The sequence below is a fragment of the Salvia miltiorrhiza genome, chromosome 1, assembly GCF_028751815.1.
Source record: "Salvia miltiorrhiza cultivar Shanhuang (shh) chromosome 1, IMPLAD_Smil_shh, whole genome shotgun sequence".
Classification (NCBI taxonomy): domain Eukaryota; kingdom Viridiplantae; phylum Streptophyta; class Magnoliopsida; order Lamiales; family Lamiaceae; genus Salvia; species Salvia miltiorrhiza.
In genome coordinates, this window is record NC_080387.1 from 55692044 (window position 1) to 55714948 (window position 22905).

At 37.1% G+C, this 22905-nt stretch overlaps 2 protein-coding genes and 1 non-coding gene across 4 annotated transcripts; all 3 read left to right on the plus strand.

Moving 5' to 3' along the window:
* Nucleotides 1-7324: 7324 nt before the first annotated feature.
* LOC130996302 (fatty acyl-CoA reductase 2, chloroplastic-like) lies at nt 7325-9355 on the plus strand. The gene is made up of 7 exons (XM_057921807.1): nt 7325-7448; nt 7559-7659; nt 7756-7963; nt 8120-8281; nt 8367-8448; nt 8540-8904; nt 9001-9355. The coding sequence occupies exons 1-7, from the start codon at nt 7366-7368 to the stop codon at nt 9167-9169; spliced, it is 1170 nt and encodes a 389-aa protein (XP_057777790.1). The 5' UTR covers nt 7325-7365; the 3' UTR covers nt 9170-9355.
* An 8533-nt stretch (nt 9356-17888) lies between these two features.
* LOC130995782 (fatty acyl-CoA reductase 2, chloroplastic-like) lies at nt 17889-20720 on the plus strand. 2 transcript variants are annotated; one of them, XR_009092282.1, is made up of 10 exons: nt 17889-18281; nt 18402-18502; nt 18587-18786; nt 18897-18997; nt 19094-19301; nt 19464-19625; nt 19718-19799; nt 19890-20254; nt 20339-20599; nt 20668-20720. XR_009092282.1 is itself a non-coding variant. In XM_057921200.1 (9 exons), exons 1-9 carry the CDS (start codon nt 17951-17953, stop codon nt 20505-20507), a joined length of 1719 nt encoding a protein of 572 aa, XP_057777183.1. In that variant the 5' UTR covers nt 17892-17950; the 3' UTR covers nt 20508-20616. The 2 variants fall into 2 exon arrangements, 1 of the variants encoding a protein (XP_057777183.1); XM_057921200.1 differs by lacking the exon at nt 20668-20720 and having other exon boundaries at nt 17892-18281; nt 20339-20616.
* Nucleotides 20721-22668: 1948 nt separating this feature from the next.
* On the plus strand, nt 22669-22741 carry TRNAR-UCU (transfer RNA arginine (anticodon UCU)). Its single transcript has one exon. It is a non-coding gene; the product is annotated as a tRNA-Arg (tRNA).
* Nucleotides 22742-22905: the final 164 nt, after the last annotated feature.

Below are 22905 nucleotides of genomic sequence, written 5' to 3' on the forward strand. Positions count from 1 at the left end.
ATTAAATAAGATTTAATGCTTATCCCACATCGGAATGTGGATAACATTTATTACAGTATAAAAGCTATTACATCATAGGATGTAATAAAACTGTGTGCACACGTGACGGGTTGCACAGCCCACACGCGCGCGCCGCCGCCCGCCCGGCCCCGGCCCCGGCCCCGTCGCCCGACGCCCGGCGCCCGGCCCCGGCCCCGGCCCCGTCGCCCGACGCCCGGCGCCCGTCGCCCGACGCCCGGCGCCCGGCCCCGGCCCCGGCCCCGGTCCCGGTCCCGTCCCGTCCCCGTCACCCGACGCGCGGCCGTGGACTTGGACTTGGATCTTGGCAATTGGTCTTTGGGTGGTCTTTGGGCTGGCCTTTGGGCCTACCCTAGGCCCACATCGACTATTATCTTTTTGGACCAATGAAAAGTTGGTTCGAATAGGACGAGGCCCAACTCGGTTGGGCCAGCGCATGCACACGAAGCCCACTAGGGCTTGGCCCGGGAGGACCCTTGGTCTCCCAGGAAGCTTCCCACGTAACTGCTGCTGTCGGAGGAGTCATGGCAGAGCTGTTACATCTGTAACTGCTGTCGGAGGAGTCATGGCAGATTCAAACAGCAGGACTGTTACTGCCTGTAACTCCCGACACCATTTGAATACCATCATTGGTATTAACTCCGCAGGCTCCCCCATTGATGTGGACTGTGCCTATATATAGGACAGCCTCCATGCATCATTCACCACCTGAATACAAGCAACATCACTCTGACATTCTGCATACTGCACTGTTGAGTTCTGTTCTCGCCTCGTTCCAGTTCGCCGGAGCTCGTTGGTGTGCGGTGCTGCTACCTACGAGACGAAGCCGTTTCATCTTTGGGGACGACACGCCAAACCGAGAGCACTACCGGGGCGTATCTCGTCTTGCGGACAGAGGACCTTCCTCGACTCGGCTGCCTTTACTGGTTATTAGATTGTAATTTTCAATACAGTTTTTCCCTTGTATTCTCAACTCCTACATTTCTGTGTCATTGTACTACGCCCGCAAGCTGTAATTCCATCAATCGCAAGACGAGATAAGCTTGCAACGTGGGAGTTTGAACTTGTAAACTGAACTTAAAACTTTCGTAACTTAAACACCTTTGCTGGAGATGTCGACCGGTCCTGCGAACTCCACCGAGGCTGCCAATGCCGTTGCCGCTGCCGCTGCCGCTGCCGCTGCCTCTGCCGCCGCCTCCACCGCGGCCGCATCAACCGTGGCACCCGCCACCTCTACCGCTGCTGCCCCCACTTTTAGTGGTGGCCCTTTTGGTGGTTCAACACCACTTCCGTTCATGTTTGGTGCTAACCAAACAACCTTTGGAGGAGATAGTTCCACGCAAGGAACGACACCACTTCCTTTCATGTTTGGTGCTAACCAAACCACACTTGGAGGAGATAGTTCCGTGCAAGGAACGGTTGGCCAAACTCCGTTTGGGTCAACATTTGGTTCCACTTCGAGTGGTTCCGTGGGGTCCATGTTTGGACAGAACGTTGGGGCCTTCGGGACCAACATGATGGGCTATGGCCATGTGGTGGGGTCGGTTCCAACCCAACCCCCAAGGGCGAACGCAACCGCCGATAAGCCACCAAAGTTTTGTGGCTCCGACTACAAGAGTTGGCGTCAAAAGATGTTCTTTTACCTCACGACGTTGGGGTATGCGGGATACTTGACGGACAACGAGCCGCCCACACCGGCGGAGAACGAGACGAGCTTCACCGTTCGTGCAGCCTATGATGCGTGGCATAATGGCGATTTTCTTTGTAAAAATTTCCTTCTAGGTGGTCTAGGGGATAGTTTGTACAAAGTATATGTTGATGTAAAGACCTCCAAAGTGTTGTGGGAGGCACTAGACAAAAAGTATAAGCTAAATGATGCTAGCACTAAGAATACATGTGTAACTAGGTACATGGAGTACAAGATGGTGGACTCGAGGCCCGTCATCGACCAAGTGCAAGAATTCCAACTTATCTTGCACGACGTACTCGCCGAGGGACATGTGGTCTCCGACTCATTCACCGTGGTGGCGGTGATTGACAAATTGCCCCCAAGTTGGAAGGACTTCAAGACCTACCTCAAACACAAACGAAAGGGGATGACGTTTGAGGACTTGATCGTGAGGCTTCGCATCGAATGCGAGGAAAGGAGGATCGATGGCAAGGGGAAGGGCCAAGTTGAAGCCAAAGCTAACTTGTTGGAGCGTGGTGGCCCATCCAACTCCAACAAACGTGGGCGCCCTAATCCCAAGGACAAAGGCAAGGGCAAAGCCAAAGTTCATGCCCGCAAGTTCGAAGGTGATTGCTACAACTGTGGCAAACCGGGCCACTTGGCGAAAGACTGTCGCAAGCCCAAGAAGAAGAAGGCGAAGCAAGATGCCAACGTTGTCGAGAAGGACTTCGACGAGTGGAACGAGGATGACTTAGCGGCGGTGATCACCGAGGAGGTCAACCTTGTTGAGAACCAAGGTGCTTGGTTCATTGACACGGGCGCAACTGTGCACGTGTGCTCCGACAAGAGGCGCTTCTCTACCTACAAGGCTGTTGAAGGGAGGAAGCTAAGCATGGGTAACCAAGCATCGTCGGAAGTTGCCGGAATGGGTGATGTGGTGCTCAAGCTTTCATCCGGCACGGAGATAACCTTGAAGGATGTGCTGCATGTCCCGGACATCCGCAAGAATCTCATCTCGGGGTCCATACTAGTTAATAAGGGCTTTAGACTAGTATTTGAGTCCGAGAAAGTTGTTGTAACCAAGTTTGGAAAGTACCTTGGTAGGGGTTTTCTCACCAATGGGCTTTTCAAGCTTAATGTTCAGCCTGTCAAGCGTGTAATTGGCAAAACTATCAATGAAAATGCTACTACTTCCTCTTACTTGGTTGAGTGTTGTGATTTATGGCATTGTAGATTAGGACATGTTAATCTAAATGCGATAAAAAGATTAGTAAACATGGATTTACTAAAAATAAACGAGTTTAACACTCAAAACAAATGTCAAATTTGTGTTGAAGCAAAAATGACGAAGTCTCCATTTCACTCGGTGGAAAGGAGCACTAAACCTTTAGAACTAATCCACACCGACGTGTGTGATCTAAAGTTTGTGCAAACTCGAGGTGGTAAGAAGTACTTTATCACTTTTATCGATGATTGCACAAGGTATTGCTATCTTTATCTTCTAAGAAGTAAAGATGAGGCTATTGAAGCTTTCAAGAACTTCAAAACAGAAGCCGAGAATCAACTTGGTAGTCGAATTAAGATGGTTCGAAGTGATAGAGGAGGAGAATATGTTGCTCCGTTTGAGGAATTATGCAACGCTAGTGGTATAATACATCAAACAACTGCTCCATATTCACCTCAATCTAATGGTGTTGCTGAACGCAAGAATCGAACTCTTAAGGAGATGATGAATGCCATGTTGATTAGTTCTGGGTTACCCCAGAACATGTGGGGGGAGGCTGTTCTATCAGCCAACTATATCCTCAACAAAATACCACTCAAGGGAAGGGACGTCACTCCCTATGAGTTGTGGAAAGGCAGAAAGCCCTCATACAAATACCTTAAAGTGTGGGGGTGTTTAGCCAAGGTACAAGTGCCTCCACCCAAACAAGTTACAATCGGTCCTAAAACAATTGATTGTATCTTTATTGGGTATGCACTAAATAGCAATGCACATCGCTTTTTGGTTCACAAATCAGACATTCCAACAATGACTGTAGGAATGACGATGGAATCAAATAACGCTGTTTACTTTGAGAATATCTTTCCTTGTAAAGACAAGGGAAAAGAAGAAGCTAGTACAAGCAACGATACTAGACAAGAAGCTACTAGTTCTGAACCTGTTGAGACAGTGCCCGAATCGCGAAAGCGACCAGGCCCTGACCTTGAAGTGTCAGAACCAAGACGTAGTAAACGAGGCAGGATTGCCAAGGACTTTGGTCCAGAATATATCGCCTTCATGCTAGATGAAGAACCGTCATCTATCAAAGTGGCGTTCTCTAGACCAGACGGACTACTCTGGAGGGAAGCAGTCCAGAGTGAAATTGATTCAATCATGCAAAACCACACTTGGGTGTTGGTTGATTTACCCGAAGGTTGTAAACCCTTAGGATGTAAATGGATCCTAAAAAGGAAATATAAAGCTGATGGATCAATAGACAAGTATAAAGCGCGCTTAGTCGTTAAAGGATTTAAGCAGCGTGAGGGGTACGATTTTTTCGATACCTATTCACCAGTGACGAGGATTACATCCATTCGAGTGCTTCTCGCGATTGCTGCTCTGCACAATCTTGAGATTCATCAAATGGATGTTAAAACTGCGTTCTTAAACGGTGATCTAGAAGAAGAAGTCTATATGGAACAACCTGAAGGGTTTGTAGTACCTGGACAAGAGAAAAAGGTATGCAAGCTAGTAAAGTCTCTCTATGGACTGAAACAAGCGCCGCTGCAATGGCACTTGAAATTTGACAATGTCATGTTGTCAAATGGCTTCAAAATCAACGAATGTGACAAATGTGTCTACATCAAGAGCACTAATAATGGGTACGTTATGGTGTGTCTCTATGTAGACGACATGTTGATTATGGGAAGCAACAATCGTATCATTGTTGATACGAAGAACATGTTAAAAAGGAATTTTGACATGAAAGACATGGGGTTAGCTGACGTGATCCTTGGAATGAAAATTCTCAGGACCACTGATGGAATAACTTTGACACAATCTCATTACATTGAGAAAGTGCTCAAAAGGTTTAATGCGTTTGACAAATCGCCTGTAAAAACCCCATTAGAACTCAACGTTCACATGAAGAAAAACATGGGTGAACCTGTCGCACAGGAAGAATATGCAAGAATCATTGGGTGCCTTATGTATATTACAAATTGCACTCGACCTGATCTTGCATGCCCAGTGAACAAATTGAGTCGCTATACAAGCAATCCAAGTAAAGAACATTGGAAAGCACTTGAGAGAGTTTTGAGATACTTAAAGTATACTCTAAATTTTGGAATACACTACACGAGATACCCCCCGGTACTTGAAGGGTACTGTGATGCTAACTGGATATCCGACGCGAAAGACTCGTTATCAACGAGTGGTTACGTGTTCACTATAGGGGGAGGAGCAATCTCGTGGAGGTCTACAAAACAGACATGTATTGCTAGATCAACTATGGAATCAGAGTTCATCGCTTTAGACAAAGCAGGTGAAGAAGCCGAATGGCTACGAAACTTTTTGGAAGATATTCCATGTTGGTCAAAACCCGTGCCGCCTGTCATGATAAACTGCGACAACCAAGCAGCTATTGGGAGGGCGAAAAGTGGGTTGTACAACGGTAAGTCTCGACACATACGTCGACGACATAATACCGTAAGACATTTGATCGAAAGTGGAGTTATCTCAATTGACTATATAAAGTCAATAGATAATCTGGCCGATCCGCTCACTAAAGCTTTGAATCGAGATCAAATGTATAAATTGCTAGAGGGAATGGGTGTAAAATCCACAAAATAAGGATGATTATAGTGGTAACCCAACCATGATGACTGGAGATCCCAAGAACGTGGTTCAATGGGAAAACTAAGCTATAAGATTCCAAGTAGAACACTCATCTACTTGCATTCCCTAGAGAGCAACTGAGTGTTGAAGCCTGCTTAGTGGTAAGGTTAAGTCTTTGACTTTTAATGATTCCTAAACACCTCGGGGAGGTTGAGTATAGCAGGATACTCGGGAAAGAATCACCTATATAAGTGAGATGTGGGGGCCGCATCGACCTAACACTTATGAATCCAAAGAGCTGTCCAAGGCCCGCAAAGGACAAAAACGTGAGAACGAAATGAGGTTGAGGCGTTAGTGTGTTAATACTGTTGTCTCGGTATACACGAAGGAGAAATGGTTCAAAGACATCAAGTTCTACCAATTCACCAGTATATCCGATAGTATTAACTAAGGATGGTTCAAGGCCGCAAACCACCTATTCTAATGCACTAAGGTCTCTTGAGAACAGAGCTTGTGTCTGCATTTGCATTTGGCTATTTCCACTCATGTGGGGGATTGTTGGAAATTGGTTGTGAGTAACCAATCTTTGAGAATTTTTCGAGTACCGAAAACATTTAATTTAGCATAATTAAATGGGACAGGATCGATCTACGTTCCGAGTAGATGATCGTAGTATATTTATTTACTCAAAACCGATTTCCGGTGAGTGAGAAATAATTGTTTAAAGTTGGGTACTTGAAACATTGAGCTGTGGGAAAAGATAAGCATTAAATAAGATTTAATGCTTATCCCACATCGGAATGTGGATAACATTTATTACAGTATAAAAGCTATTACATCATAGGATGTAATAAAACTGTGTGCACACGTGACGGGTTGCACAGCCCACACGCGCGCGCCGCCGCCGCCCGCCCGGCCCCGGCCCCGGCCCCGTCGCCCGACGCCCGGCGCCCGGCCCCGGCCCCGGCCCCGTCGCCCGACGCCCGGCGCCCGTCGCCCGACGCCCGGCGCCCGGCCCCGGCCCCGGCCCCGGTCCCGGTCCCGTCCCGTCCCCGTCACCCGACGCGCGGCCGTGGACTTGGACTTGGATCTTGGCAATTGGTCTTTGGGTGGTCTTTGGGCTGGCCTTTGGGCCTACCCTAGGCCCACATCGACTATTATCTTTTTGGACCAATGAAAAGTTGGTTCGAATAGGACGAGGCCCAACTCGGTTGGGCCAGCGCATGCACACGAAGCCCACTAGGGCTTGGCCCGGGAGGACCCTTGGTCTCCCAGGAAGCTTCCCACGTAACTGCTGCTGTCGGAGGAGTCATGGCAGAGCTGTTACATCTGTAACTGCTGTCGGAGGAGTCATGGCAGATTCAAACAGCAGGACTGTTACTGCCTGTAACTCCCGACACCATTTGAATACCATCATTGGTATTAACTCCGCAGGCTCCCCCATTGATGTGGACTGTGCCTATATATAGGACAGCCTCCATGCATCATTCACCACCTGAATACAAGCAACATCACTCTGACATTCTGCATACTGCACTGTTGAGTTCTGTTCTCGCCTCGTTCCAGTTCGCCGGAGCTCGTTGGTGTGCGGTGCTGCTACCTACGAGACGAAGCCGTTTCATCTTTGGGGACGACACGCCAAACCGAGAGCACTACCGGGGCGTATCTCGTCTTGCGGACAGAGGACCTTCCTCGACTCGGCTGCCTTTACTGGTTATTAGATTGTAATTTTCAATACAGTTTTTCCCTTGTATTCTCAACTCCTACATTTCTGTGTCATTGTACTACGCCCGCAAGCTGTAATTCCATCACTAAGTTGATTCCAATTGTTGGAAATATTTGTGAACCAAATATTGGAATGGATATAAACTCCGCAAACAAGATTATGGAGGAAGTGGATGTCATAGTTGAATCTGCAGCTAGCACAACGTTGAATGACAGGTTAACTATACATTACATACATCAGCTGCATTAATTGATTCCCTATTTCGAAACTATAATTCTTTAGTAGTAATACTAATCTATCTCATTAATTTCTTAATTATATATAGGTACGATTTCCTACTTGATATAAACGTGAATGCGCCTCTACGGCTTATGAGGTTCGCCAAGAAGTGCAAGAATCTGAAGCTTTTTGTGCATATTTCCACAGGTGCTCAAATTTAATTTATTCAGAATATTAATTAATTATACATTGTTGTGGTTAATTAATTAAATAATTAGTTACTAATTTCATGAATTATTGCAGCATATGTTAATGGAATAAGAGAAGGCATAATCTACGAGAAGCCGTTGATGATGGGAGAAAATGGGAGAAAGCATGATGACAATGATGAGCTATCTTCATCCTTGTTTCCCCTAGATTTGACGGATGAGATGAACTTGGCTATGAAAGCCTGCATAGCCTCAGGCGATCACGACACCACCAAAGATCTCAAGAGGCTCGGCCTAGAAAGGTACTTATATATGACGAGTATTAGTGAAGTGATGGCCCGGGGGCTGGGGTGGGCTGAAGCCCCCCACCCCTCCTCCATATCATTTAAAAAAAAAAAACCTTAATTTTAAATAATAGCACCTTCGAATAAAATTTTCCCACCGGCCACTGCCTGCAGAGCTGCATACTATGGATGGTACAACGCGTATCATATGACTAAGGCAATGGGAGAAATGGTCCTCAACGAAACAAGGCAAGACATCCCACTGCTTATTTTGAGGCCATCCGTCGTCGAGAGCTGCTACAAAGAACCTGTTCCCGGATGGATACAAGGAAATAGGTAATTACACTATTTCTTGCCCTTCAAAAAATGCAAAAAATTTGTGACTTGATTAAATCTCACATATATGATTTATGAATGTCAGAATGTATGATCCAGTGATAATTTCTTATGGAAAAGGACAACTTCCTGCTTATTTGGCAGATCCTAACCTACATACCGACATTGTAAGTACTAATCTCACAATATACATGTACATTAAAATATAGTATTATTCAAGTTAAAGTAATTAATCTTTTTATACACATGTAAATTCAGGTTCCAGTAGATATGGTGGCGAATACGACGATTGCAGCTATTGCTAAGCATGGAATTATGGGAAAGGCAGGAGTGAACGTGTACCATGTGGCAACGGACTTTGTGAACCCTTTAAGATTCAATGAAATGTTCGAATATATTTATGAGCATTTTTGTGCATATCCTTTAGTTGAATCGGAAAATATGGTGAAAATGAGGTTGTTCGATCAATTTAGTAACTTATCCACGTACATAAGAGATCATGTATCCGAGCAAAATACAGTAGTTGGTGTGGAATCAAAGACTCGAAAACATAACAAAGCGAGGGTTGCTTATGCCGAGCAACTGTGCAAGATGTACGAGTTCATAGGATTCTTCAAAGCCAGGTAATGAGATTAATATATAGTTTTTTTAATAACATCATAAATTTGGAGAATTAATTTGATCAAATTATTGAATTTGTATTGAATGTTTTGTGTTAGGTTCCACACTGGTAACACTCGTGCGCTGTTGGAGGAGATGTCGGAAGAGGAGCGAGCTGTGTTCGAAGTGGATGCCACAAAGATAGACTGGAAGAAGTATTTTGTCGATATTCACATTCCTGGTTTGAGAAAGCATGTTGTCAACGCCACGAGGCTAGCTTCAGTCTAATTAGATTAATCTTTATATTTTCAACTTACATTTTGTATTTTAATTTATTGGTATATGTTGTCCGTGTGTAATATATGACGTCTACTGTTTAATTATCATTAACAAATTGTGGAAAAGATCGACATTATTGTACAAATTTTACAGCTAATTATGAGTAAATGTGAATCGTCCTTTGCGATTTTCTGACGTACGTATGTTGGAGAACATCTATGATATATGAACACGACGATTTTCTGATTTGCTTAATTTTTTAGAATAATTTTGTTTGCCACTTATGACTTGATGAGATGTGAAATTGGCTAAATTAATAATGCTAAATATTGTATTAATCGAGAAAATTCAGAAAGGGTGACTAACTATATATATATTTTACAAGTTCTTAAAGAAATAATTAGTTGAGTTGTGATCTGGATGCACAATTACATTCATATCTATAAAATTGATATTTCGTGATAAATGAAAATGCATTACAACAATCTATTCATCTCGATCGTAGATTTTAGATATATATAGTGGGTTTATTTTATATGTTACTGAGAGAAAAGAAGGTGTAATATTGGAAAAGCCATTGATGATGAGAGGAGAAGATGATAAACTTAATGTTTGATTTTATGATGATGGACCTAATGGTCGTTTCTTATGGAAAAGCAATGATCCCAGCTCTTTACGCAAATCCTCATGTACCTTTTGATATTGTAAGAAGAGAATACTACCATTTCTGAATTTGTTATTATTCGCGACTACTAATTGACTAAATTAATCCTATAGGCTAGAAGGTTAGTAACTAATCCATCCGTCCATAAAAACTGTAGTCTTATTTTTCATTAGTTCACAAAAATTACAGTCTTTTATCTCCATTCATATTTAATATTTACAAAAAATCAAATCATTTAACATATTAATTTTTGTGAACTTTTTTTCTCTACGTCATACGCATCTCTTAATCGTTTATAAAACTTGTGCTTCGTAAACCAAACAACAATTTTCATAGACGGTGGAAGTATGATATTTGGCCACAAATTAATTCACATATTTTAAATGAAAATTTCTTTTCATTTTTGTTATATTTTTTTAGGGGATTTTATTTTTGTTGTATTAGAATTGGTATTTGGTATTCAGTAGATTTGATAGCAAATATAACGATTGCAGCTATTGCAAAGCATGAGAATTTACACGTGGCAGTGGCACAACCCACTATCTACCATTCTGTGTCTAGTCTTCAAAACCCCATAACATGGTTCGACGTTTTCGAATATTTATATGAATACTTTAAAGAGGCACCTTTAATTGAAGGTGCAAATATATCAAGATTCAAGAGTCAAAATTTTCGACGATTTTGAGGAATTCTCCAAATATTTAAGAGGGGAACTTATGCGACATTATGGTGCAAATGGAGATAGAAAGATGGTGCGACCGTGCAATGCCAACGCTACGGTACATGTAAATTGCATCTTTAGCTTTACCAATATTGTGTTTTCAAATATGTTGATTTTCTTTTATTTATGAAGCAAAACATATTACTTGACTATAATTGCCTATATTATTGTATTTAACTTATAGAATAATTGCACTTAACGTATGAAACAATTGTATTTTCGTGATTTTGTAACTGTATCTTTATGATACAGAATCAAGAAAGTGTAGAGACTTTATAAGTTAAGTACAATTACTTTATATATTAAACTAGCGGTTTATAATTTGTATGTTAATGGCGTGTTTGGTATCTAGTTGAGATAAATAAAACCTAGATAAATAATATGGATTAGCTAGTGAGATTGTTATTCTTTATACGTGTTTAGTATGTAAGATTTAATCCTAAGATATTTAAATATCTTGTTTGGTAGAAAAGATACTATTTTAGCTTAATTTAGAAAATTACAATTTTAACTTTATATAAATTTAAATAAGCAAATCAAATTAAAAAGAAAAATAGAAAGAAAAAAATGTTAGAGAGAAAAAGTTAGTAATCTCGCCCCAGATAAATAATCCGAAGGGTGACGCGATATTAGTTATCAAAATATATAGAACAGTAAAATAAGGTCAGACCTCTTAATTATCACAAACCGTCTTCTTATATAATATGGAGTACCAAATGTCATACAAGACGAGATTATGTAACTATGGAAAGAAAAAAATGTTAGAGAGAAAAAGTTAGTAATCTCGCCCCAGATAAATAATCCGAAGGGTGACGCGATATTAGTTATCAAAATATATAGAACAGTAAAATAAGGTCAGACCTCTTAATTATCACAAACCGTCTTCTTATATAATATGGAGTACCAAATGTCATATAAGACGAGATTATGTAACTATCCTGCCTTATATACCAAAAACTGCCAAAATATATACTCCCTCCATCCATAAAGCAAGACCAAGTTCTTTTCGGCACGAGAATTAAGAAATTTGTATTTTGTGTGTTAAGTGTGGTAGGTGAATAAAGAGTAAATTTTTTGCTATTTTTAGAAACTTGCCTTGTTTCGTGGGACAGATCAAAAAGAAAATTTGGTATTGCTTCATGGGACAGAGGGAGTACTAATTATTACTCTCTCTGTCCCGCTTCAAATGACCCAAAAAAATTATGCATGGAGATTTAGAAATGTATGATAAAGGTATAAAGTGGTGGTGAGACAACCTAAAAAGTAGTGTTAAATGCCTTATTTTATTTTTAAATTTGGATTGAATCATTTGAAATTGGACAATCCAAAATAAAAATTAAGTCATTTGAAGTGGGATGGATGAAGTACATATGTCTTCCCATATTAGGCGGGTAGCATGTGTTGATATCCTTAATTAGTTCCGTGAATTCGAAGATTCCTAACCTTTTAAATTGACATGTGGACAATTGTCAAGTATATTGTTGTTTCAAGGAACACAAAGTTATATAAATGTGATAATTAATTTTATTGTACAAGTACCATACAAATAAATGAAATAATACTAAACAATTAATTGAAGAAATGTCAAAAGAGGGGCAACTTAATTTTCAAATGGATATAAGAAATATCAATTGGATATCTTCAAGAAATTCATGTTCCAAGACTGAGAAAGTATGTAACTAATTAATCTATAGCACAAAAAGCACATTTAAGGAATTTGTTCACTTATTCACGTGAGTATGTAATTCTTCTTTGCATTATTATGTGATAAAATAATATTACACCTCACATAAATGATTCAAATATAATACTATATATATAGAAATGCGTTTTCATGATTGTGTTTTAAACGTGGAAAGCCAAATAAATGTGTTTTGATTGAGTTGATGATTGATGTCTTCTACTTATTATAATTTCCAAGAACCTTCATTCAACTAATTATTTTTGAGTGGGGAATGAGAATTGAATATCGATCACTTATCCTTATGCAGGGATATTTCCTACTTGTCTTATCATTAGGATACGTTCTCTTTGGTTGTAAATTTATCATGGGAAAAGAAAGGATAAATAAAATTTCACCCTATAAATTGTTCATTTCTTTTTCCACATTTCCTACTTGGTCCTTACTAATTCCTCATTTACACTACAAAGGAGGGATAATATTATCACACTTTTTTTGGAGGGATAATATTATCCCTTCTTTGTAGTGTAAATGAGGAATGAGTAAGAGTCAAGTAGGATATGTGGGAAAAAAAAGGAAAGATTTAAATGATGAAATTTTGTTTATCCTTCATTTTTCCATGATAAATTTACAACCAAAGAGAACGCACCCTTATAGGTTTAGGGATACTACTAGTCCACCACTAATTACCTGACTTGGTGGTGCTTTTTCGTTTAATTTTAACAAATTTGATATGCAGAAATAAAATGAAAATAGAATGATAATTCTTCTGTTCATTTTTATTTTGATGATTAGTATAATTTTCTAGCAAGTCACCATTCTTGAAAGAATGTTCATTTTTAATGAACATAAAATTTGTCATTTCTCTCATCCCTAATATTACCCATTCACATGAATATGCATGCGATTAGCCATATTTAAATCTTAATTCTTTTGTCCCCATGGGGACACTAAGCTGTGCGATCTTCTGTGTGTGAACAGTGAGATCCCGAGTTCAAACTCCACTGTTCCCCCTCCCCAACTCCCCCAAATTAAAAAAAAAATCTTAATTCTTTTCTTAATAAAATTATTATTATTTATTTTTTATTTTGGCAAACTTAATCTCATATAATAATAATAATAAAAACAACAGCAGCAGCAGCAACAACAACAACAACAACAACAACAACAACAATAATAATACTAATAATAAAATAATTATATATTTTTTGGAATTAATAATTATATCAACTTATTATTATTATTATTATTATTATTATTATTATTACTTTAAAAAGACACCTTTAATTGAAGGTGCATATATCAAAAATCAAAATTTTGGACGATTTTGAGGATTTCTCCAAATGTTTAAGAGAGGAAAGTTTATGCGATATTATGGTGCAAATGGAGATAGAAAGATGAGGCAATCGACAGTGCAATGCCAAAAAACTGAAAATTCTAAACAACTCTTTAAACCAAGGTATACATGTTGCATCGTTAGCTCTTTGCCAAAATTTTGTTTTAAATGAATCTTCTCTGATTAATTTTATTGAACTGATTCCATACAAGTAAAATAGTCAAATGTTGATTGAAGCGCAATTTGATTTTGAAGTACATAAGAAATTTCAATTGGTTAAAAAAAAAAGAATAAAAAAATTATATCAATTGGAAAAGGTATTTTCTGGAAATTCACGTTCCAACAGTGAGAAAGTTTTTAATTAATCAATAATATTATTACAAGTATGCAATTCGTCTTTGAATTATGTAATAAAATTAATGATATTACACCTCATATAAATGATCTAAATTAATATTAAAATATGTCTGAATGTGTTTTAAATGTGGAAATCCAAATAGTATTTTTTTTTCAGTTGTTGGATATCTATTTATTATAAGCACCTTTCGTTCAACTAACTTTTTTGGTGGGGTATCAAGAAATGAATATTAACCTCTTATACTATATCCTTATGAGGTAGTCTTGGGTACACCCGATTGTAGTATAATTGAATTATACATTCACTTAAACTTTAACTCACACCCTGATTTGAATCCATATCCTGACTCAACCTATATAAATAATATTATTTTGAATACGGATCAACTCGATTGTACAGTTGACCCAGGCGAACCCAAGATTTTGTGTATCCTTATATAGGTTAGTAATATCATTGGCCAGGAGGTGTTTGGCTGAGCTTATAAATCATTTTAATATATTTGGCAAAATAAATTTTTAAACAATTTATAAGCATTAAAATTAAATTTCAAGAGCTTATAAGCTCCCCAAAAATAAGTTCTTCTACCAAAACTTATTTTTTCATAGTCATATATATATGTATCTATATATATATATATATATATATATATATATATATATATATGCAACAATCATTAATTATACAAATATTATTCAACTATAATTTATTATTTTCATTATATATCATTTCTAGTTTACATCTTTTCGATTTTCTCTCTCTAACAAATATTTTTAACTTATAAGCTCAAATATTCAAACACTTTTATAGCTTATAAGTTCTTTAGAAATTACATCTTATAAACTCTTGAAACATCTTATAAGCTTTTTTAAATAAATTTAACGAAACATGCCCTTTAAATTAAGGCTTGTCAAAACATGCCCTTGAAACATGCCCTTGCATCTATATATTCAACTCTCAAGGTTCCCTTTGGATTCATAAAAAAAAAAAAAAATTCAATGTGAAAGTGTGACAAAATATAGTCGGGTTTAACAAGCTTATCCATACATAGATGCATAATTTGACCAACTCCTTAACTGTTCCTTTTTAAAAATATATACCATACATCTAACATTACATGGCTCGTTACATCATGTAAATTGGACATCACTGTCTTATGGTCTTGCAAAACATAATTATTCAACTTCTATTATTTTGGAGCTCGTCGTTTAGTATTTTATGACGAGACAGACTTAATTAATTTTTTTCGAGTATCACATGGAAAATATTGGTCCACCCATCATTTCATTTCTACTAAAATGTCCTCGATATGTATGGAGGAGGAATTGCAATTCGCAAATGGATTTGAATGTCCTTGTCCTAATTGAGGGATTAATCATACTACATAATTATCTCCCTAATCAAGTTTCAAGCTATATACAACATAAAAAGATAAATTTAATTTATTGGTGCTTTGTTCGAATTTTGTTCACATATATACTCCCTCCGCCCCAATAAAAATGGCCTTTATTTTATTTTGAATTGTTATTAAAAGTGACTCAATCACAAATGACAAAAAATCAACCCTTAAAAAAAGTATGGATCCTACCATATTTATTTACCGGTATTTTAATTATCGGCTGAAATGCTATGTAAGCAAATTTTAGCATCCACAAATGATTAATTGTTGAGGGAATTTTCATTCGAACCAAATTCCTAAATATTGAAAGTTCATGCATTAGTTGAACAAAACACATATTAAAAATCAAAATGTATATCTACTGGCAATTAACCCTATTTAATATATACCTATATAATTTTTCTATTATACCTGTAAACCCATAAAAGCAAGAAGACGCTAACACAAGTTGAACCTCGTTAAAACTTCTACTGAAAAAATTTAGTGGAAAAAACTCTGTGAGTTACAACGAAAGAAAAGAAACAAAAAATTAGCTAGCAAGCAAATCAGGAAGCTTAGAGACTAAACATTCTAAACCCAGCAAAATAAGGCAAGAAAAGACTAAACATTCTAAACCCAACATTCTAGTCACTCCCATAAACAGTAAAGCAGAAGCACCACCCTCAAAAAACTCACATAAGGGCCACCAATCTACGTGCCTATGCCAACCAAAAGGAGCTCCCCATGTGCTCGAAGAAATGCCAAAGAAACCAAATAAACTCTCCTCTAATTAAACAGTTCACTATAGCTTCTTATAAAATCATCATTATAGTGAAACAAATGCCAATGCTCAATTCGTGGTGCTAATTAATTGTTATAAATCGAGAACTGAATATTGATCTTATCCTTATATTATACTTCATCCGTCTCACTAGAATTGACACTTTTGAGTTGGGCACGGAAGGGTTAAGAGTATAAAATAGATATGATCCACTTATTTTATGTGTGTATAGAATATAGGGACCACATACCATTTTAGGAAAATGTCAATTATAATGGAACAAAGAAAAAAGGCAAGTGTACCAATTATAATGGGACGGAGGGAGTATAGGTTAGTAGGCCCACTACTAAATTAAGACTAGCTTGCCAAAACTCAAAATTTTCCTAATTTATTTTTTAAGTCGAACGCTACACCTTGTATCTATATATTCAACTCTCAATGTTCCCTTTGGATCTCTCAAAAAAAAAAAAAAAAACAATGTAAACGTGTGACAAAATGTGGCCGCGTTTAACAAGCAAGCTTATCCATACATAGATACAGAATTTGAGCAACTCAATAATTGTTCCATTTTAAAAATATATATATAGCTCGTTACATTACATCATGTATGTTTGCAAGTTGGACGTCGCTGTCTTACGGTCTTGCAAAACATAATTATTCAACTTCAATTATTTTGGAGCTCGTGTTCCATATTTTTTGACGAGACTGACTTTGTTTCGAGATAGAAAATATTAGTCATCCATTATTTCATTCCATCGTAATTTCGATGTTTTAACTTTGGTCAAAACAACGTAACTAATCAATTTAAATTAATGTCCTCGATATATATATGGAGGAATTGCAATTTGCAAATGGATTTCAATGCCCTTGTCCTAATTACGGGATTAATCATACTATTATACCTAATTACAAACAACCTCAATTTATTATACCTATTATAAAAGAGCTTTAATTTATAATATATAATTATTCTATTATATCTCTCTTAAATATTTTATTTAAAGATAATTCTGTATGTTTATGTTGTATATATTTAAAATAAGAATACTTTTAGTATCTGAAAATTTTCAAACATGTGATAAGATTAATTTATCTTTAACATATTTACTTACTTAGTATTTTAGTTTAATTATTTGATACGTGCATTGTAAATCATCCTGCTAGTAATGAAAAATAGACAAACATATATTCGAAGATCACCTTAATTCATTTTTTAAATAGTCTGAAACGCCATAGGCAAATTCTAGTCAGATTAATAACACATAATCTTCGTTTCGAAATATTCTCCTGAGGACTTAGGTAGAGGTCCTCTTTTTTCAAATGTTAATTATTATTATTTTTAATATATGTAGGCGCATATAAGACATGTGCCACACATAAAATCAATTTGAATCTGACTCGTTGAGATGAGCCGCGCCTTGAGTCCCCCTATGACGCATCAGTTGGCTCATTATCAAGGCTGGCTCGAGCCAGACGATGAGACGCACCAATGCTGATGCTCTAACAATCCTTTTGCAATTGACGCGCGGTTCTTCACACTTCACATTGTCTTTGTTTAATTGCATTACTAAATTGATTTAATTGAAAATTCCATGCTATATATTCACATTCAACAATATGTATATATATATTTATAATTGAGTAATAATTCACCACCTGAATTTTAAATTTGGGTCCACACTGCATGAGGAATGCTCCCCGAAGTGGTCTGTTTCTTAGTCAACTAAAAAAAAAAAAATATATTGTTTCTTAGTTCATCACATGACTATAATCAACTATAAAAGGGTCATCTCCATTTGCATGAATCTGCAAGAAAGCAAAAGCTTATTAAACTTAAACGCAAAAAGAAAAGAAACAAAAAGAAAAGAAAAATCATGTCGCTCACTCGAAGTGTATTTTTCAGCCCTTCGGTGGAATTTTCTTCAACAAAATTCAGCAACAAAAGCAAACTTCCTAATTTGTTTTTTGGTAATGAAAAGAGCAAGTCAAAATTAAGAAGCAGTGGGAAATTGGGCGTCAGCTATAACGGATATCCCTACTTCACCGCTCCCCGCCACCCTCTCGAATCCGAACTGCCGCCGCGGCTGGCGGAGTGCGGCGCAATGCCGGAGTTGCAGGCGGAGTTGGACAGCGGGATAGGGATCGACAGCTTCTTCGAAGGGAAGAACATTTTTATTACCGGTGGAACTGGTCTTCTTGGAAAAAGTATGATATATCTTAATCTTTCTTTCTTTTTTTTAAAAAAAATTGAAGCTTTCTTTTTATTAATTAATTATTGTTAATAGAAACTCGATCGTAGTCACTAATTATATGAAACTGTTGCAGCTCTGATCGAAAAGTTGCTGAGATCAACAAGTGTGGGTAAAATATACGTGCTAGTTAAGGCCAGTGATAAAGAGGCTGCGCTTGATAGACTCACAAAAGAAGTAAGTCTTTTTATTTTTTGTCTTACTATGATAAGTATACTAATTTTCTAGAAAATTTTATTTATCTTTTTTTTTTGGTTACAGATTATGAACTCGGAGTTGTTCGTCTGTTTACGAGAAAAACATGGTGAAACATATGAAGAATATGTGAGATCTAAGTTGATTCCAATTGTTGGAAATATTTGTGAACCAAATATTGGAATGGATATAAACTCCGCAAACAAGATTATGGAGGAAGTGGATGTCATAGTTGAATCTGCAGCTAGCACAACGTTGAATGACAGGTTAACTATACATTACATACATCAGCTGCATTAATTGATTTCCTATTTCGAAACTATAATTCTTTAGTAGTAATACTAATCTATCTCATTAATTTCTTAATTATATATAGGTACGATTTCCTACTTGATATAAACGTGAATGCGCCTCTACGGCTTATGAGGTTCGCCAAGAAGTGCAAGAATCTGAAGCTTTTTGTGCATATTTCCACAGGTGCTCAAATTTAATTTATTCAGAATATTAATTAATTATACATTGTTGTGGTTAATTAATTAAATAATTAGTTACTAATTTGATGAATTATTGCAGCATATGTTAATGGAATAAGAGAAGGCATAATCTACGAGAAGCCGTTGATGATGGGAGAAAATGGGAGAAAGCATGATGACAACGATGAGCTATCTTCATCCTTGTTTCCCCTAGATTTGACGGATGAGATGAACTTGGCCATGAAAGCCTGCATAGCCTCGGGCGATCGCGACACCACCAAAGATCTCAAGAGGCTCGGCCTAGAAAGGTACTTATATATGACGAGTATTAGTGAAGTGATGGCCCGGGGGCTGGGGTGGGCTGAAGCCCCCCACCCCTCCTCCATATCATTTTTAGAAAGAAAAAAAAAACCTTAATTTTAAATAATAGCGCCTTCGAATAAAATTTTCCCACCGGCCACTGCCTGCAGGGCTGCATACTATGGATGGTACAACGCGTATCATATGACTAAGGCAATGGGAGAAATGGTCCTCAACGAGACGAGGCAAGACGTCCCACTGCTTATTCTGAGGCCATCCGTCGTCGAGAGCTGCTACAAAGAACCTGTTCCCGGATGGATACAAGGAAATAGGTAATTACATACTATTTCAGTATTTCTTGTTCTTTAGAAAATGCAAAAAAGTTGTAGCATGATTAATCTTTACATATGATTATGGATGTCAGAATGTATGATCCGGTGATAATTTCTTATGGGAAAGGACAACTTCCTGCTTATCTGGCTGATCCTAACCTGCATACCGACATTGTAAGTAATCTCACAATCTACATGTAAATTTAAACATAGTATTATTCAAGTAAAAGACAAATTAATCTTATATATATGTTAATTTATTAGGTTCCAGTAGATATGGTGGCGAATACGACGATTGCAGCTATTGCTAAGCACGGAATTGTGAGAAAGGCAGGAGTGAACGTGTACCATGTGGCAACTGACTTCGTGAACCCTCTAAGATTTAATGAAATGTTCGAATATATTTATGAGCATTTTCGTGCAAATCCTTTAGTCGAATCGGAAAATATGGTGAAAATGAGGTTGTTCGACCAATTTAGTAACTTGTCCACATACATAAGAGATCACGTATCCGAGCGAAATACAGTAGTTGGTGTGGAATCAAAGACTCGAAAACATAACAAAGCGAGGGTTGCTTATGCCGAGCAACTTTGCAAGATGTACGAGTTCATAGGATTCTTCAAAGCCAGGTATTGGATTAATATATAACATCATAAATTTGAGAGAATTAATTTGATCAAATTATTGAATTTGTATTGAATGTTTTGTGTTAGATTCCACACTGGTAACACTCGTGCGCTGTTGGAGGAGATGTCGGAAGAGGAGCGAGCTGTGTTCGAAGTGGATGCCACAAAGATAGACTGGAAGAAGTATTTTGTCGATATTCACATTCCCGGTTTGAGAAAGCATGTTGTCAACGCCACGAGGCTGGCTGGAGTCTAACTAGATTAATTTTTATATTCTCATGTTACATTTCGTTTTTTAATTTATTTGTATATAATGTCTGTATTATATGATGTCTTCTGAGGTAATAGAAGTATAATTAATGTAACATGACTTTGACCGATCAAAAAAAAAAAAAAAAAAAAAAAAAAAAAAAAAAAAGTATAATTAATGTAGGAATACAAAATCACTGTGATATATTATTTATAAATAATAAGTGGCATTTTTGGTCTTACGCTTCATCTCTTTATTTATTTATTTTTGAGCGAGGTGTTTTATAAATATCTTAGTTATCAATTAAAATACAATTAAGTATTTCCTTCTGCGGAGTCGGTATATTCTGTTTAATTATCATTTAACAAATTATTGAAAAGATCGACATTATTATAAATTTTGCAGCTAATTATGAGTAAATGTGAATCCTTTGTGATTTTCTGACATGTATGTTGGAGAGCATCTATGAACATCCACGATTTTCTGATTTGCTTAATTTTTTAGAATAATTTTGTTTGCAATTTGATGAGCTGTGAAATTGACTAAATTAATTATGCTGAATATTGTATCACCATTTAATTCCGAACTTCAATTAATCGAGAAAACTCAGAAAGATTATCGCAGTGATTAACTATATTTTACAAATGTTCTTTCTACAAAGAATTAATTAGTTGAGATACACTCTGGTGTATCTGGATGCAGAATTACATTACATTCACCTTAATTAAATTATAATTTTGATTAATAAATCCTAAATAGAAGTTAACAAATTCTACTTGAGGATTGGTGGATGCGCAATATATCTGGATATAAACAATTTTTTGCCTATAATTTTAAATTAGATTTCTTTTGACAGTAATATTTGAGAAAACAATACTCTTGAACTCGAGAGCTATTCAGCTTATATCACTCCCCATCTGAATCAATTGAAAAACGAGTACTGTAACGATTAATTCATACTCCATATAACAATCACTAATAAGAAAAGAAAATAATTAAAAAACAGACAACATTTATGCAGCAGCACATAAACACGAGACCACTCTGTAGCTTCGGAACCTCACGAGCCGCTTAGGCTCGTATGCATCATCATCATCCACGGTGGCAAAGCTCCTCGTGCCGTCGACCTTAACGGAGCTGCAACGGCGGAGGCGGGCCCCACCGTTTAAATGATCGTCGAAATCTTTGATGTTGTAGGCTTCAGTTGCGCCCGACGACAGGCATTCGTAACGCCGTCGGATTCTGCTCCTCTTGAGTGATCTGTACACAACCGGAATCAGTCCTTCCATCTCTTTTTTTTTTTTTTTTTTTTTCTTTTTTCTCTCTTTTTTTGTCTGATTTTTCTTGGGAATTGTTTGTGGCAAGTGAGTTATTTGAAGACTTTGGTGTGATGTGGGTTTGGTGGGAAAGTGATGATTTTTAATTTCTCTTTTGGAAAGACTTCAATTATGTTTTTGTGGTGGAAATAATTTTTTTTCAGAGAAATTGAAGACGTAGGTAGATTGAGAGTAGATGGTGAAAAGAGTTGGAAGATTGGAATAGGTTGTGTCTACTTTGACTTGAATTACCGAACTAGACTTTTAAAATTGCGACCTACTTCATTTGATGCATACACAATCAATTTCCCATTTTTAATTTTGTTGTATTTCATTCATTATAGTTTACAACTAATATTTCCACCGTGCATTCCAGCAAATAAAAAACTTAATGACAAGCGTTGCAAGACTTCATTTTCACGTGATAAAGTTATTAAGAACAGAAACCTTAAGAAAATTATTTGCATTTTCATACATTGAAGTGAAAGTGTTACTATAACGTTATAAAATATGAGTGCACTTACATTCTAAGGAGGCGACTAATTTGTATGATTGATAAGATATATGATAGAGTATTTTTATCCTCAAGAGTAGAATTTCTCTAATCTCACAATTTCAATGTGGAATAGGAATCAAGTAAAATTAGTTTAAATGATAGAAATAATAAAGGACTTTGGGATATCTTAAAGTTTCAATCCATCAAAATAAAAATAAGGGAATTAACCTTACTATTTTTATTTATCAATGCTAATCTTTCAAAGTAGATGACCCTCTAAGGAAATGAAAACGGGAATTTTGTTAGACTTATAATGTTTCATTAAATTATATAATAAACGTTGTATTAACAACCAGCGCCCGTGGCCTAATGGATAAGGCGCTTGACTTCTAATCAAGCGATTGTGGGTTCGAGTCCCACCGGGCGTGCTTTACTTTTTTTTTTTCGCTGTGATTTTTTACGAGGAATCAGCAAATTAGTTTTTCTTTACTTTCTTCTACATATTAAAAAATAAAATAAAAAATCAAACACATTTGATTAAGAACACATACATGAAACTGACGAGTGATTAGGTTGCAGCAAAAAGAAAAAA

Bases quoted from the DNA above. Each gene is read 5' to 3' on its own strand.
- LOC130996302 (XM_057921807.1), top strand. From the start codon at position 7,366: ATGGATATAAACTCCGCAAACAAGATTATGGAGGAAGTGGATGTCATA. The intron at 7,964-8,119 runs GTACTTATATAT...CACTGCCTGCAG, and splicing joins AAGAGGCTCGGCCTAGAAAG to AGCTGCATACTATGGATGGT. The intron at 8,905-9,000 runs GTAATGAGATTA...GTTTTGTGTTAG, and splicing joins ATAGGATTCTTCAAAGCCAG to GTTCCACACTGGTAACACTC.
- LOC130995782 (XM_057921200.1), top strand. From the start codon at position 17,951: ATGTCGCTCACTCGAAGTGTATTTTTCAGCCCTTCGGTGGAATTTTCT. The intron at 18,282-18,401 runs GTATGATATATC...AAACTGTTGCAG, and splicing joins AACTGGTCTTCTTGGAAAAA to CTCTGATCGAAAAGTTGCTG. The intron at 20,255-20,338 runs GTATTGGATTAA...GTTTTGTGTTAG, and splicing joins ATAGGATTCTTCAAAGCCAG to ATTCCACACTGGTAACACTC.